Below are 18662 nucleotides of genomic sequence, written 5' to 3' on the forward strand. Positions count from 1 at the left end.
TATTTTCTTAATACGGATGATTTTGGCATACAGCTCATGAAAACCCAAAATTCCTATCTCACAAAATTAGCATATTTCATCCGACCAATAAAAGAAAAGTGTTTTTAATACAAAAAACGTCAACCTTCAAATAATCATGTACAGTTATGCACTCAATACTTGGTCGGGAATCCAGAGTGTTGGGTCTTGAGTCTCTCAACGTTCTCTTCACAATATCCCACAGATTCTCTATGGGGTTCAGGTCAAGAGAGTTGGCAGGCCAATTGAGCACAGTGATACCATGGTCAGTAAACCATTTACCAGTGGTTTTGGCACTGTGAGCAGGTGCCAGGTCGTGCTGAAAAATGAAATCTTCATCTCCATAAAGCTTTTCAGCAGATGGAAGCATGAACTGCTCCAAAATCTCCTGATAGCTAGTTGCATTGACACTGCCCTTGATAAAACACAGTGGACCAACACCAGCAGCTGACACGGCACCCCAGACCATCACTGACTGTGGGTACTTGACACTGGACTTTTGGCATTTCCTTCTCCCCAGTCTTCCTCCAGACTCTGGCACCTTGATTTCCGAATGACATCCAGAATTTGCTTTCATTCGAAAAAAGTACTTTGGACCACTGAGCAACAGTCCAGTGCTGCTTCTCTGTAGCCCAAGTCTGGGGAATGCGGCACCTGTAGCCCATTTCCTGCACACGCCTGTGCACGGTGGCTCTGGATGTTTCTACTCCAGACTCAGTCCACTGCTTCCACAGGTCCCCCAAGGTCTGGAATCGGCCCTTCTCCACAATCTTCCTCAGGGTCCGGTCACCTCTTCTCGTTGTGCAGCGTTTTCTGCCACACTTTTTCCTTCCCACAGACTTCCCACTGAGGTGCCTTGATACAGCACTCTGGGAACAGCCTATTCATTCAGAAATTTCTTTCTGTGTCTTACCCTCTTTCTTGAGGGTGTCAATAGTGGCCTTCTGGACAGCAGTCAGGTCGGCAGTCTTACCCATGATTGGGGTTTTGAGTGATGAACCAGGCTGGGAGTTTTAAAGGCCTCAGGAATCTTTTGCAGGTGTTTAGAGTTAACTCGTTGATTCAGATGATTAGGTTCATAGCTCGTTTAGAGACCCTTTTAATGATATGCTAATTTTGTGAGATAGGAATTTTGGGTTTTCATGAGCTGTATGCCAAAATCATCCGTATTAAGACAATGAAAGACCTGAAATATTTCAGTTAGTGTGCAATGAATCTAAAATATATGAATGTTAAATTTTCATCATGACATTATGGAAAATAATGAACTTTATCACAATATGCTAATATTTTGAGAAGGACCTGTATCTTGTGTGCTGGGCACTGAACAGCTAGCAGTACATTTCCCACCACAGAAAAGTTTTGCACGTATGCCACTCTGTGTAAATGGGAATCAGCTGAGAAAATAAGGGATATTCTTCTTGCGCTCTCATACCCAGTTTCTTTATGTTTCTAGGTCATGTCTCACTTTCAGGTTAGTCTTCCACCAGCATCACATTCCTCTGCGTCTGTTGATATTGCTTTAAAATCAGCTGGGAAATTCTTGGTTCATTACAGAAATGTTGTTTGTTCAGTTTGGTCTGGCAACTTTAAGGCCCATGGTGCAGAAGTGATTCAGCTAGCTGCCCGTCCCAGGCCATACTCTATGGCTTGCTTTGATTAGATACAATGTGTTACAGAAGTTGGGCATAGGACAGCTTGCAAGCTACATGAAAGGTTGACATTGAGCAAGTTCACTGGAGACAGGACGTAGTACTTATTTTGTGATTTTAAGTAAGATAATTGTATCAAGCAATATAGCCCCCAGTACAGAGTAACCCACAGAAACCCTTCCACCTCTGCTAGGCAGTCTCTAAACTGCCTCATGTGCTGGCAGTGGGCCCTCAAACATCCATGGCTCCATGCTACTTCTGGTTATTGGGCCATTTCTCTGTTTACTGTTAAAAGCTAAAAGTTTAAAAATGTTAAGAGTAGTGATATCCCAATGAGGATTTTTTTGTTTTGTTCCCAGTACAGATCCAAGTAATTCAAGATTAGGAAAGTGCCAAAAGAGAGTCCCAGTTCGACATTTTATTAATGATATTATATTCAATACATGAAAACTCAGTACCTATCAAATACTGTAAAATATTTCGTATTTCATCAGTATTACATTTACCAACAGGGTTTAAACGCATCCTTGAAAAGTAAGTAATTCGACTTTAGATCTTTGACTTGCAGGTCTGGGTGAGTATAAACTGAGAAGAAACTGAGCATGGAAGAATTGTATTTTCAGACATTATTGCCTATTTCTTTGTCCAAATGTTGTTTTTCCTTCCATCCTGTACTTTTTGCCGCCTCTTTCTTCTCTAGTCTTTTCCCTCTTCCTCGCTTGTATGTCATTCCTTCCCAGTGTCCCTTCCTTGTGTGCCTTATTCTTTCTTAGTCCTCCTTCTGTTCTTCATTGTCTTTCACGCTAAAATTATTAAATTAACCATAGAGCTCTGAGAAATATGGAAAAGTACAGATTTGTACATCAAAATTTTGTAGAAACCTTCCACAAAAGCGTTTTGGAGGTTACGGGTCCTCTTATCAGTTTTTCTTTATATTCACAGATATTTTGTCCCAACTGGAGTTTCTGTGGGACAGCTGTAATATGCTGCTCCTACACTGGTTAACTTTGTTCTGAAAGCTACTAAAATGCTCCGACCATGCGCTGCCTAGCACTATCGTTGCTTTACCATTTGTTGACTTGATTTGACTTGTTGGTAGCTGAGGTTGTAATATTTTTCAGTGTTATTTCCTTTCATGGATTTTGGCCAAATCTTCCAGAAAAAAATTGTTCTTCTGTGTTGTAAATCTTTCTTTGTTTGGCTTTACAAATTTAAATTTAATGACATAACCTGTGTCCAGGGTAGGTCACATAGTTTTTCCAGTTTTTGCCAATTTTATTTTTAAAACCAGTGTAAATCTCCAACATGGACTGGGGAAATTACTAGTTTTGACATTTAGACTTTTATATTTATAAATTACTGGAATTATCAAATCAGCTTTTAGGCTAACATAGATCAAAAACAGACCAAATGAGAACATATGCTGGATATGTGTACATATTAAATATAAGCCACGGGCCATATCTTTCTGAATCCACAATATATTAAAATCTGAGCTTTTCAATGAAGATGCCTGCTGGTTAGATTGGATGTGAACACACAAAGCATTTTGTATGCCTTTGTGGAATCAGATAAAAGTAACAAAAAGACACCTTCTACAAAAAAGTTGTGGAAGGACGATTTTACCTTAGTTGTGTGTGTTAAAGCTTAAGTTGAGCCTTTTTATCTATTGCTTGCTCCCTTATTGTGTGTTGCTATGTCGCTTTCATTATTTTGATATTTGTGAGGCATAATACCCGTAACAGCCTCGACGAAGGACCAAGGCCTCCATACATGGGTTGCACGCTTAACTCCCGCACCACCTGTGCACCATCACACTTTATAATATACCTATCAGGTGGACCATGAAATCCCTAAAGTTTTTGTGGGATAGCTTTTAAACATGCTTTTCGTTCTTTATAGTGATAGCATTTAAGGAGTTTTATATGTGACAATATAATACAAGTCATTGCATGGATTTAGTTCTTTTTTTAATTGATAGAGATGTAATCAGAAGTTGGTTTGTTTTGCATCAGCGCAGTTTGGTCTGATCATATGTATTCACACATAATTATTCCAAGCTGGTAACATGTAAGCTGGCTCTGCGGAGTCTTCTAATGAGACAAGCATTTCCTATATAAAGATATTCGGACAAACACTGTGTCAAAACGCAGGAGAGGGTTGAGACGCCCTGTTCCCTATGCAGAGAGGGAGGCACACCAGTGGAGCAGATGGAAACAAAGAGCACTTTACTCTCAGTTAGAGGGAATACAGCTGCAGCTGGGGAAAACATGCTTTAAACACTTTGTATCTCTCCCACTGCACTAGTCAAGCTTTTCATATCTTTGTTCTGCATATTTCAAGCCTAAATAGCTATAAATAGAGATAAATAGCTCTGTAACAGGTGCATCACAAACTAAAAGTTTAGATACTTGTAACCTTTGTGAAGTTTTACAGGTTCTGCTAAGTTGTCTAGTTTCAGTATTTTTTTCCTAAAATAAACTTCTGGTAAAATATATTGTGTCTTGCAAAAGAATTAGGAACCCAGAAATTTTTCACATTTTGTTGCTTCACAAACACAAACATCAGTATGTTATATTCAGATTTTATGTGATACACTAACACAACATACTACATAATCTGGAAGTGGAAATAAAATGAAAATCTATAAAGTGTGATGTGTATTTGACAATACTCAATGTTGTCCTTATTTAGCAAAATAATATTTAATGAAATATTATCTGGAATGGGAACCAACAATCTTGGAGACCAGCTGGATAAAAGATTCTTAATGATGTTAACTAATAGACCACTAAGATGGTGACGAGGAATGACTATTGACTGATAAGATGGCGGTGAGTCGCGTGTAAACCTCTGACTTGACTGGCGCTAGCTGTTAGCGGATTCAGCAAACAAAGTAAAGCCTATACCTTCCTTAAAGTCAAACATGTACCGTTTCAAATACGATTAATACAACGATTACAATGCATAAGTGTTAACGGTGTGTTATGTGTTTGAAACCACACTTCAAATAACGTTTGTCTTAACTTTAAACCAACACAGAACAAATGGCCGGCCTCAGTCCTGAAAGGTCTGTTCACATTAGATGGACGGACAGCCTGCTAGCACTTGAGATACTTCATCACAAACAAGCAAAAACATCATGAAATGATAGTATTGATTATTTCATCCTAAACAAATGTTATCTGCCCAAACACCACCTCTTCCTTGAACTGTTCTGAAGAAAAGATCTCCTGATTAATGTTCTCTCTAACTGACCTGCCAGTTCAGGTAGATGGCCATGTCTCAGTAGGGTTGCAGGTGTGATTAGAGTGATATGCAGTGTTTCCCACCACATGTAGCATTTTGCTGGTGGACCAAAAAGTTCTGTTTTGGTCCCATCTGACCAAAGCACATTCTTCCAAATGTATTTTGCCATATTGTTTGTTTCCTGATAGTGTTGCAACCATACTCTTTCCATTTTCAGATATTGATTTAACAGCACTCTGTGAGATGTTCAAGGCTTGTTATATAATTTTGAAACCCGATTATACTGAAAATAACACACTGGTGGACTCTCTTTACTAATTAGGTGACTTCTGATTGCTATTGTTTGAACTAGGTTTTATTAAGGGGAATCAGAATAAAGAGGTCTGAATATAATGATATTTTTCAGATTTTATCTGTGAAAACTCAAACTTATTTCTCTATTTTTTCTTTACTATTATTCATTTGTTTGAGCTGGTTTGTCACATACAATTCCTGTAAACTACACTAAAGTTTATGGTCCAACCAATATAGAAAGGTTCAAGGGATATGAATACTTTCGCACATAGACTCATTATCAGAAACTAGCACAAAACATTGCTGAGGTTCTTAATTGAGACACTGTATGAAGCCATTTTTAGTGTAAGTTAAAGTGCTGATTCTTTTGACGTTAGACAACATTCTCTGGTATTTATCACTATTTTCTTACCAATTACCATACATCACAATCCTTATTCCCTGTTATTTACTGCTTTTTCAAGATGAGCTTTACAGAAAATAACGGCAACACATGAATGATGTTACAGCATTTACATCAGGGATGAAACAACAACACCTGGAGGCATCAGTGCCTCGTATTAGTAAAGCTTTGCTACAGAGCAGCTTTGAAACCAGCTGACAAAAATTGACAAACATGGAAATCAGAAATTACACACGGGATTGATAGAAAATGGGTCCAAAGTGTGGCTAACTTCATTGATCGTTATTTATACATTAAACATATTTGAGCTGCAATGATGTTGTTATAATGTTATTAACCTAATTAAAATATAATAAAGTATATTTAAAAGTTAGTGTATTTTGAAGGTTATCTACTGGCAAAATATTTTGTCATTAATATTTTATAAACTAAAAGAAAAAACAGACGTACTGCTGCTTCAGAGTAGACATGGGGTTATGGTGGTTTGTATTTGGCTTTTACTTGTGCAGTTTCAAGTGTTCTCTGTCTCTCTTAAAATACACAATAGATGACAGGCAGTGCATTTATCTGGCAGATTTAAACTGATGGAAATCCCTTATCTTTTCCACCTGTTTCCACAGATAGTGTCCAACATCCTGATCTTCTCCTGCTCAAACATTGTTGGAGTGTGTACCCACTACCCAGCTGAGGGCTCCCAAAGGCAGGCCTTCCAGGAGACCAGGGAATGTATCCAGGCACGACTTCACTCCCAGAGGGAAAACCAGCAGCAGGTAGGCTTTTAAGGCAACACCCAGAAGTGTGTCCAGTACAACAGTTGGCTGTTTTATGTAATACTACAATTGTGAAATGCCTAACACACTATCTGCTGCAGATTTACAAGCTTAGAATAAAATACACATTTCGATTAAGTGGCAATGACCTAACATACTGTTGGGAGAAACTGTGTAAGGCTCCCTCAATTCATCTTTAAATTGAATTTTTACAGAATTTCAAATGAGCTGCTTTATTTTCTTAAATTAATATTAAATGTTTCTGTCCTCTAAGAAAGTCAATCAAATGGCATTAATTCCTCTTCTGCATTAATGCGGAGGTTTTTGATTTACAGACTATATTCCGACTCACACCTATGGTCATGGATGTCAACTTCTTCTAAAGGTGGCTGGGCTCAACCTTAGAAAATGAGGTGAAGGCAGGGGCTCCATGATGGGAGCTTGGCATAGAGTTGGTTCTCCTCCATATCAAAAGGGGTCAGCTGGGAAGGTTCAGACATATAGGATGCCTCCTGGGTTGATTCCCTTCAGAGAGTATTCTGGGTATACTTCACTAGGAAGAGAACAAAGGGTAGACCTAGAACTTAAAACAAAGACGAACTGATTTGGAGGGGACATTTGTTTAGAATCTTGTCTCTAAATATTGTGCCTAGCATTATTAACTGCAAGGATTTGTCTTCCTGGAAAATGTAGACGCTTACATAATTCATGAGTTTACCAGGAGGGGCAACATTTACAAATCCAGCATTTTTCACAATGGGCTGAAACAAAAAAGGATCAAACAGAGCAATTATGCTGTAATCAGTTGAGCCTTCCTGGCATCTGCTGAAGTTGACTCAGGATCAGTTTGCCCCTATGTGACAAATGACAAAATTTCCCTGAGGTGGATCCAAATTTTATGTCCTATAACAGACAGCTCCTTTTCATACCTGAAAATGTCGGAAATGATCAAAACTGCAAAGTTATAAAATGATGAAGGAGTGGAATGGCCAGCACTAACTCTTGTAGCCTGAATTACCAGGTGACATGTAACTGTTTAGTAGAAAATAGAGTTTTCTTTTAAATAGTTTCTTACAACTTTTGAGTTGTCTCTGGCTTTGTTTTCTGAAACCGCAACATGCTGTAAATAACTATCTTCTAGTCTCCCCTCAGTAACAGCCTACACACCAAAGAGTGTCATTCTTGGCACAGCCTGGTAGCTGTTTGCTATGCTATGCATGTTCATTGATTGGAAATAAATAGGGGTTTCTGACTCACTGGCTACCAGTTTGGGCCAGTCAATCAGAAGAGCTAATTTCTCAAAGCTTCTCTATCAGATGCTCTTCCAACACATATTTAGTCAGACCGAAATCAGACTGCATCAGACTTACCTCTCTCTTTCCTGCAGGAGCGTCTCCTGCTCTCAGTACTTCCTCGTCATGTTGCCATGGAGATGAAAGCTGACATAAATGCCAAGCAGGAGGACATGATGTTTCATAAGATCTACATCCAAAAGCACGACAACGTCAGGTAACATCAGAGGAACTGTGATGATGAGGGGGAAACCAGATGAAAGCTGGAACGGATAAAGCCTTGTAAAACCTTTCAAATAAATTTTTTGAGATTCAAAAAAGATAAAACATTCACAAACATCAATTTACACTGAATGTCCTCATCATCAGGTAAAAAATCAAGTGTCAAAGCAATTTGAATTTGAAAAGTCTTAGAACACCATTAAAAATTCTGAAAATTCAAAACTATTTTGCAGGTCAAGCTTGAAGGGTGGCACAAGAGAAAACCTTGAAGGGTTAGTGGACAATTTCTGCTACATTTAGGCCCAATTTTACTTATACTCCAGGCAGGTTTGGATTTAAATTATTCTTTTCTAAATTTTATTCAAAAACTGGCACATCAAAAATTATTTATACCCTTCTTAATAATTAGTGCAAAAGCTTTTATTTACATTACAGTAATCAAACCCTTTTTTATTTGCTGACCAGCTTTTTGCATGTCATCTTTTGCAAAGAGCTTCATTACTTTAAGGTTGGAAGGCCTCCTTGCCATTACCCTAATCTTTGGCCATTCCAATCAAATTCTCTGTCAGATGAAGTCATGAATCTGTTGGCAACTCACAAATCATCAATTACTTCTACTCATCAGAAACGTGTTGATAAAAATTTTAAGATTTTTTTACATCTAAATCTGACAAAATCTTAATTGTATTGACAACAATACAAACATATATGACAATGCATGCAGTATTGAGAGACTGTAAATGCAACGCAACAATTTCCATTCATTAATCTGAGTATAAGGTTCCCATAAAGAAAATAAAACAATGTTCAGATCGTAAAGAATCAGTTAACCGTTGATGCAGAGGCTCAGGGAGCCTACTTTCTAAATTCCTGTAGCAGCCAGCTGTGCTGCAGTGCTAATGCTAGTTTTTACTGTAAGTGAAGATTCATTTTAGCTGTTATGTTATTATGTCAGTTTTTCTCAGTGTTAACATTTTTGTACGTATGCACACTAATGAAAAAAAGAACATCGCCATCTTTGCTGCTACTTAATTTTATTTATTTATTATATCTGAGCAAATTCTTCACTATTTTTCAGTTCGCTATCAATCATTTTGATCTGTTTGACTCTCTCTCAGTGGGTTATAAATGAATATTATAATAAAGCAAACCTAATTCGACTAAGTATGGATGAAAGCTGTAATAAACATGAAGTGCTTGTATGATGTACATACTTCACTACATTCAGCTGTGTCTAGAGCCTCAGGTAGCTCAGTAATCAGGACCTCTGAGGCTGGAGGTTCTTCTACAGTTCACTGAAGTTTAAATTCTAGCCTGCAACTATCATTTCAAGATTACTATATTTTAATTGTAAGCAGCTAATTTAGATCACACATTTATTACACACAGTGACAATAAGGAACTGCTTTTAATTGGAAAATTATCTTGCAAAAGCTCTTTTTAAAATGAAGGACAGTTCGATCCATGTTAAACCAGAATGGCTGAGCCCACCCACAAACAGTGGCAGGAGAGGTGGGAGAAGTACAGACGTTGCCATGTCAACATGCTCTATGGTATTTTCCTCAAGAATATTTTTCACTTATCTCTTGCACAGTATTCCTGTTGGGTATAGTGTGATTCATAATGTCATGAAATAAGAGGTGCTTACAGTTTATTAAGACAAATAATTGGTCAGCTATTTAGAGGCTTCCTCTGTATTTTAAACATGCATTCAGTCAGTAGAGTTAAATTATCATCCAAAATGCCTTTACTACAAACTTCTGTGTTTTTGTTGGGATTTTATTTGATGCACCTAAAGAAAGTGGTAAATAACTGGTAATTGGAGGGAACGAATACACTGTTTTATATTTTGTTTTTTACAGATGAAAATCTGAAAATGGTTTTGTACATATGAATTCAGTCTTCTTTACTTTGATACCACTTGATAAAACCCAGGGCTACCAATTGCTTTCAGAAGTTACCTTATTAGCAAATATAGTCAATTTGCTATCCAGGCAGGTGTGTAGCAGCAGGAAAACACCTACAACACTTAGGTCCTGAAGACTAGGGTTGAGAACCACTGTATTTTGCAGAACATTAGTGAACAAATGGCATCATGAAGGCCAAGGGACACAGCAGACAGGTCAGAGATACATTCTTGAGTTGTTTAAAGCAGAGTTAGTTTATAAATCAATAGGCCAAGCATCGAATGTCCCACAGAGGATTGTTTTAAATCATATGAAAAAAAAAAAAAAAAAAGAGTATTGCATGAGTGCAAACCTACCAAGACATGGAGGTCCACCTAAACTGACAGGCTAAGCAAAGAGGGCCTTAATCTCAGATTAGCCAGGTAACCTTTTGTTAACTCTGGTGGAGCTGCATTTTCAATTGACAAATTAAACATAGTTTATTTAAATATATTCCTGAGATTTTGATTTGTATTAAAATATTTTTTGAATGTAGAAAAGAGTGGAGGTAGCAAGTCTACCACCAAGATGGCGCCGACGATGGCCGACTCGGAGCTTCGCTCTCTCTTTTTGTGTATTTTGCGTGTTTATATGTTTTTCGAGCCACAGTACTGTGGTCTCGGGCCACAATTCTGTGGTCTCATTCAGCAGAGAGGAACTTCTTGTTGGGAGTGGAATCTGAGAATATTATTTAATATTAATATTTTTATATTTTATCAAATAATATTTCGGTCTGTTAAGGTCCTGTGAATACCAGCCCAGTAAGGCGATGGTATTAGGACAAAATAGAAAGGTGTGAGACGAGCTCTGACATTATTGAACAGCAAAACTCTGCACATATATGGAATGAATTCACACAATTTCTTAAAATACAAGAATTTCTTAACAAAAATAAGTCAACTCAAGTCAAACATATTTCAATTAACACACTCTTTACTATGCTAAAACAATCCAACTAAACTACCAAGCAGAATTAAAGAATTACGAAGACTGATAGGCTATATACAATATAAACAAGTTGATGAAAGATGATTGAAAACCATGACCAAAAGAGTGATGCAACATTACAATGCAATATTTATGTCTGAGAACCAAGGATTATCTTGAAGAATCTGGAAATGAAGTTAAGTTAGTCTTGGAACCAACTTAGGCAATAATCAGCAAACATTTAGACAACCCTTCACAATGCAAGATCAGATAAAATATTATTTTAATAAAATAATGTTTTAAATAATGATCTGCTGAATAAAACCAACCTTCTGGATGACCATTTCTCAACGGTGTTTAATTAGCTGCCTTTATTTATTAAAATAATATTTAAAAAATATTATTAAGGGAATATTTTGGAAAAGAGCCAAATCTTTCTGGAGAAATGCGGCTTAATGGTGTTTACTTAGTAATCAAATTTAGTAAAATGATTTTTAGGGACTGTTATTCACTATCTTGAAAACTAACAACCTTTCTGTTAAATACTCTACGTGTTCTTACCGGTTAGCCATTGAGCTAACAAAGAAGCTTACAGCTTAGCACCAGAATCAAGCACATACCTTTAAAATACCAGGGTTAATAAAAGGGTTAAAATGCATAAGCGCGGACGGCGCGTTATGATCAATCTTCTGTTTAAAATCAACCTTTAAATAAAGTTTGTCTTAACTTTAAAAACACACAGACAAAGAACACAAAACTGAACGTGTGCTGCAGATATTCTGCTAGCACCAAGATAGCTGAGTTCAACACAAACAAAACCAAACTTCATAAAATGAAAAACGTTTAGATCTAAATCACTTCTATATTATTCTCCTCTGCCCAAACCTAACCTCTGACCATGCTGAGGAGTTGTCCGGGTGACGACGAAGTTTGAAGAAGGTATCCACCGTGAACAATGGTTAGCTACAGGGGTTTGAAGGTGTGGCTCGTTGTGTGAACAAAAGGGGTTAGCTTCCAGCTAACCTCCGTAGCTGTGCATGAAAGACAGCTCGTTGTGTCCGCCAACCACAATGCACGTTAACACGATGATGCGGCCTCTGCTGTCTTCCTTCCAGACTGGGAGACTGCGTCTCTGCAGGGTCTTCTCTGGAACACCGTTTGCTTCTGCAGACCTAAGAGAGAGAGTCAGGCAATGCTTATACCTTAATTTCCCCTTTTTATGAATGAATACTGGGTACACAAACAGTTATTCACTCGTACTTAACTGGTGCATATGATCGCATGATCTTATGACACTCTTGGATCCAGTTGAAGAGTTATGTCTTTTTGCCAGCAAAGAGACATCAGCGTGCTTTGTCTCCCCTATCCGGTCCCTCTGGAAGGCCGTGTGGAAGAGGCGGATGTAGCAACAGCTGTGCTTTTATTTGGGCAGTGGCGTCTCAGGAAGTCCGCAGTTATCCCGTTTCCTGGCTGTGCTGGAAGAAGGTTAATGCACCTTATTTTGAAAAGTTCCAGAAGAGTTCGTACCGGAGTTTAATGTTGAAATCCATGGCTGGGTCCCAACATTCTCAACATCAGAGAGTCCTCTCCTGGGATTTTTTCACAATTTGTCATCGATCCGAGGTTCACTGAGCTTCTGGCAAGCGGAGTTGCAGCACTCTATGGGATTCTGCGCGGACGGAGACGTCGGAGGGCAAAATGGGCTGGTGCGCTGGTAAAACTCAGCAAAAGAGGACTTCACACACCACTGCCTTCAATCCATCTGGCAAATGTCTGCTCTCTAAGCAACAAGATGGACGAGCTGCTTCTCCTCACCGGTAAAAACTCGGACCTCCGCGGATCAGCGGTTCTCTGCTTCACCGAGACATGGCTGAGTGAAAACATCCCGGCCCATGCACTGCTGATGCCGGGTTTCCAGCTGTTCAGAGCGGATTGCAGCACGGAGCAATCGGGGAAGAAGCGAGGAGGCGGAATCTGCTTTTATATAAATGAAGGTTGGTGCAGAGACATAAAAGTGCTAGGGAAAACACGTAGTCCTGATTTGGAGGCATTTTATATAAACTGTATCCCGTTTTATTCACCGAGAGAGTTTTCCTCCTTTATAAAAATTGGCTCATATTTTCCACCGCATGGCTGCACTTTTGCTGCTGAAAAACATCTTGCTGAGCTGATTACAGACCTGGAGAAAAAACACACAGACTCTTTCATCATAATACTGGGAGATTTTAACAGAGCAAACCTCTCCAATGAACTCCCCAAATACAGACAGCATATTAAGTGTCCCACCAGAGACAAAAACACACTGGACCATTGTAATACAACTTTAAAGGACCCATATCATGCTGTTACCAGGGCTGCTCTGGGTTTTTCGGATCATTCTCTTATCCACCTCATCCCAACCTACAGGCAGAAACTAAGAGCTTCCAAACCCACGGTTCACACTGTTAAGAAGTGGACTGAGGAATCAAAGCAGATGCTACAGGCCTGCTTTGAATGCACAGACTGGACTGTTTTTGAAACTTCAGCCACTGACTTAAACCAACTAACTGATGTGGCTACATCATACATCAAGACATGTGTGTGCACACCAAGACCTTCTGCACCTTTGGGAACAACAAGCCATGGTTTACTCCACATCTCAGGAACCTGCACAGGGATACGGAAGAAGCTCACAGCAGTGGAGATTGGGCGCGGTGCAGGCAGGCCAGGAACAAACTAACAAAGGAGATAAAAGCAGCCAAGAGAAGCTACAGTGAGAAGCTAAAGAACAGCCTTTCTACTGGTGATACTTTGGCTGTATGGACTGGTCTGAGAAACCTGACTGCCTACAGAGCAAATCTTGAAAAGAATCCTCCCCTGGCTAACCGTCTGAATGGCTTCTACTGCAGACATGACAGGAAGCCATTCACACCTCAAATCATCTCCACATCCCATTCAGGAACAAATTCGACCCGTAAAACAACCAACACCCTACCTTCAGATCCTCCGCCTGTGCTAAAAATCTCTGAGGAAGATGTAAATAGGCTCTTTCAGCGCATGAAAACAAAGAAAGCTGGAGGACCTGATAACGTCTCCCCATCATGTCTGAAAGCCTGCGCCCATCAACTTGCTCCAATCTTCACAAGGATCTTCAACAAGTCACTGGAGAAATGTGAGGACCCCTCCTGCCTCAAACGATCCACCATCATCCCGGTGCCCAAGAAACCCACCATCCTAGGATTAAATGACTACAGGCCTGTGGCTCTGACGTCTGTGGTCATGAAATCCTTTGAGCGGCTGGTGTTGAAGCACCTGAAAGACATCACAGGCCCCCTGCTGGACCCCCTGCAATTTGCTTACCGAGCAAACAGGTCGGCAGATTATGCTGTTAACTTAGGTCTACACTTCATCCTGCAACACCTCGACCGTCCAGGGACGTACGCCAGGATCCTGTTTGTAGACTTCAGCTCGGCCTTCAACACCATCATACCAGACATCCTCCACCAGAAGCTCACCCAGCTCACCATCCCAGCCTCCACCTGTCAGTGGATCAACAGCTTCCTGATGGACCGACAGCAGCTGGTGAGACTGGGGAGCATCTTCTCCTGATCCAGATCAATAAGTACTGGTGCCCCCAGGATTGTCTTCTATCCCCACTCCTCTTCTCCCTTTACACAAATGACTGCACCTCATCGGACTCGTCCGTGAAACTCCTGAAGTTTGCAGATGACACCACTGTCATTGGACTGATCCAGGACGGTGATGAGTCTGCATACAGACAGCAGGTGGATCGGCTGATACACTGGTGCAGTCAGAACTACCTTGAACTCAACCCACTCAAGACTGTGGAAATGGTGGTGGACTTTCTAAGAACACCACCCCCATACACCCCCCTCACCATCCTCAACAACACCGTAGCAGCTGTGGACCACTTCAGGTTCTTAGAAACCACCATCTCTGAGGACCTGAGATGGTCTTCACACATAGACACTGTTCAGAAGAAGGCCCAGCAGAGACTGTACTTCCTGAGGCAACTCAAGAAGTTCAACTTTCCACAGGAGCTGCTGGTCATCTTCTACACTGCCTTCATTCAATCTGTCTTGTCTTCATCCATCTCAGTGTGGTTTGGCTCATCCACAAAACAAGACAGGTCCAGACTGCAACGAATAATCAGGAAGCAGAGAGAATAATCAGGGCTGACCTTCCCTCCATCCAGGACTTATACAGGTCTAGGGTCAGAAAAAGAGCTGCAAAAATCTCTGCAGACCCCACACACCCTGCACATAAACTGTTTAGAGTTTTACCTTCAGGCCGTCGCTACAGAGCACTGTTCGCTAAAACCAGCCGCCACAGAGACAGTTTCTTCCCCCTGGCTGTTTCTCTGATGAACATTCAATAGAGTACAAAACAACAGCATGCAGATGTTGCAAATGCACCTTTTTATTTATATATGTGTATATTTGTATAATGTATATATGTATATTCTTTAATGCAAAAAAACAAAAACCAGAGAGCAAAGTGTACCTGAGTCAAATTCCTTGTTTGTATGTACGAACGTGGCAATAAAGCTGATTCTGAATCTGAAGTTTAGCTGTAGAGAAGATTTTTTGCTGAGGGTGTTTTTAAAAATATTTTGAAGGGATTGTGTATATTGAAAACATGGATGTATGTTTAGTAAAAACACTTGTATTTTCCTCATATTTACACCTGTGAACACATTTTATTTCATTGCAATACACTGAAAGAGAAAAGTACAAAATCGGAAATTTAATGTGAAGCAATGGTTTTGTATGTATTTCCGCCTTCACTGAAGGGTTGCAGCCCATACACATTTAGGAACATGTCACTCATTTTCTCCTTTCTATCAGAGAAGTTAAATCCTAATCTCATCAGAAATGTGTCACATGACTCAAATCTGCAATACATTTATTAGACTCTGAGTCAATTCTATTGATTGATAAGGGGTCCTGGTTTTACTCCTCCCTTTTTCAGGCATACACCTTTTATTCAGAATTAAAAGGAGATAAATTGCCAAATGCAATCAGCAAATGCTCACTTATTAGTGGTGTTATTAAGAAAATGTGTTTACCGTGAAGTAGATATCGAAAACATATGGTGTCCATCAGATGTATGGTGGGAACTGCATCTAAATGGAGTATTCCATCTTATTTGACCAGTTTTGGTCTGATGTTTTTGTTTTGTTTATTTATTGTGAGTTCGAACTTTAATGTGTCAGTGATTCAGTTTTGAGTCACTAGCTTACTATTGTCCTTAACTCCTGAGAAGTTGGGTTTCTGATTTTCTGTTGTGTGTGTATTTTGACCATTCATTTGCTGTTTGTTTTGTTCTTTAGGTCTTGCTTCCTTTCGTTTATTTCTCTGTGCTCATTTGGTTAGATGTTTTCCTTATTAGCTCATTATTTGCATTGAGTTTCTTAGTTTATTCTTCTGTTTTTTCTACTTAGCTATTTTTTGTTAGATCTCAGTTATACCTGGTTCACACAGCATGATTTAAAAATTGTCGGTTGATTCTTCAAAACCGGAGAGACACCACACATGGCGATAAAAAATCGTAGGTATAACATGTTTGGTCCTACAGTGTGTGGTGTCCAGGCACACGGCAAGCACAACAACAACACACACGAAAAGATTTCACTCACAAACATTTAGATGTCAGACGGGAAATCTCGCAAACCCTCTTGAGATCAAACGTGAGTTCAGAGTAATTCCCTTCCGTGTATCTGTCACCTCGCTTTCTGATTGGCTACACGTCTCATTCAATAGCACTGCTTGCTCGTTAGTCCTCGAGTAACAACCCACACAATAGGATACTGGCCAAGACAACCCAATATTTTGAATATCCCCAAAGTCAGAACAGTCCCATCATCTTTATGAGCAGACTAGATCACCCTTAACACACCACACACATCAGGATTATCTCAAAAGATTATCTTAACAGTCATCTCGATGATCGTGGCATGTCGGAAGGTGAAGATCGGGTCGAAAAACAGGCATCAAAATCCTGCCGTGTGAACCAGGCATTAGATATTTTCCATAGGTTTCTTTGTATTTCTTTTTCTGCTCTGCTTTGGCTAATACCTCTCCTTCCTTCAGCTGCTCTTCCTACAGGTCAACTGGTTTTCCTGTCATTTCTCTTCCCCTGCTTCAGTATATATACACTTACAATTTCTCTTTGTTCCTCACTGTATTCTTCCTTTACCTTCATCCCCTGCCAATTTCTTTGCCTCTCTGCTTTTTTGGCCTTCTATGTCTGGTCCAGTTCCTGAGTTACATGTCTCTTCTCCATTTGCAAGACCAGTTTGTAAGTTCTTTATTTTATTATTATTATTATTATTATAGCATTCACTTCACATCAGTGCCGCTCTGCACTTGAATTCTTCAATAACTAAAAAATGAAAACTGAAGCTTTTAGTGCATAATGTGATAGCTTGACTATATTATGCAAAAGTATCATGCATTGTGTAACCTCATCAATTAATGATTGGAAGATGGCAGGTTTAGTACCACCTATAGAGTAAGAAAAGAGAACTGGTTTGACAATTTGCTTCCGTTTATATATGTTATTAACACATAGCTCATCTATACAGCTATACTGTAGAGCTTGTAAGTCTCCAGGAAATGTATGTATATCTGTTCAAACTCCAAAGTAGTCTCTCAAAGAAGACCTAGGCAACAGCAGCCTGGATCTGAAAATGCAGTTTAGGTTTTGTTGCCTCTAGTTGTGAGTTAGGTGGTAGAGCAAATACATTGCTAAATAATAGCAGCCCTTTATGTCTCTGATGTGTCCCTGTGAAACTGTACTGGTTAGAGCATCAAGTCACGTACTGGTTCTCTCAAACAAAAAAATATTTTCAGTGATTCTTACTGGGGAAAAAATCGGAAGGATCTGCACCCGAAAGAAAGTGCTTAAAACTACAGATGTGCTTTTCAATGAGCTATTAGATATTTTATTTTTAAAATGTTACAACCATAAACATCCATGAATTAGTGAGATTTTTTGTGATACACAAACACAAAATTTCATATTATTGTGGAAAAGAAAGATGGAAATTGACACAATATTTAAAAAAAATTTTTTATCTGACAAGTGTTGCTTGTACTTACAGTATATTCAGCCCCTTTATTTTGATATCTGTGTCTAAAATTCAGTTATGGAGTTGTTCTGTAAAGGCCTCAGAAGTTTGTTAGACAGCATTAGTTAATAAACGGCATCATAAAGGCAAAGCACACAATAGGTCAGCACAGCAATAACCGAAAATGTACAGCCAGAGCTACAATCGAATAGTTTAGTTCAAAGCATGTTCATTTATTAGTGACCCAGTTAGACCAAAATTTAATTAAGATTTTGTGTCAAGACATTAAAATTTGTTTATCCAATTTGATTGAGTTAGAGCTGTACTGCAAACAAGAATAGACACAATTTTCAATCTCTAGATTTGCAAAGAGAGAGACATACCCCAAAAGACTTGAAGCTGCATCTGCAGTTAAAGGTGACAAGTGGGCTGACTACAAATGCATATTACACTACAACAAAAAATATCACATATCATTTTCCTTTCAGTTTCCAATTATACACTACCTGACACTAGTCTACTGCATACAATTTCAATAAAACACACTAAAGCTTGTGGCTGTACTAAAAAATACATGAAAAAAGGTCCAATGGGTGTGAATTTATTTAGGCCATTGTATCTGAATATTCTAAAATCCGCTTTTGTTTTCATTATGAGATAAATTTTAAGAAATTCATGATTTATTTCAAAAGGATCCATTAATGACAGCAGTGGATTAAGCTGGACTCAAAAACAGAAGTGTGGCATGTAAAACAGCAAAACAAAACTTGGACCCAAAGGCAGTGGGATAATAGATGATCTGCGACTTGCTGAGAGC

The 18662-nt window shown here is 39.1% G+C and overlaps 1 protein-coding gene across 2 annotated transcripts in view; it reads left to right on the top strand.

Moving 5' to 3' along the window:
- adcy5 (adenylate cyclase 5) overlaps window positions 1-18662 on the top strand; it is a 134057-nt gene that overhangs the window by 49721 nt on the left and 65674 nt on the right. For both annotated transcript variants that reach the window (XM_047370666.1, XM_047370667.1), the window contains exons 2-3: window positions 6237-6386; window positions 7774-7895. In XM_047370666.1, the coding sequence (XP_047226622.1) occupies window positions 6237-6386; window positions 7774-7895 (272 nt within the window). The remainder of the gene's footprint in view (window positions 1-6236; window positions 6387-7773; window positions 7896-18662) is intronic.

Source organism: Girardinichthys multiradiatus, chromosome 7 (assembly GCF_021462225.1).
Source record: "Girardinichthys multiradiatus isolate DD_20200921_A chromosome 7, DD_fGirMul_XY1, whole genome shotgun sequence".
In the NCBI taxonomy this organism is placed as follows: domain Eukaryota; kingdom Metazoa; phylum Chordata; class Actinopteri; order Cyprinodontiformes; family Goodeidae; genus Girardinichthys; species Girardinichthys multiradiatus.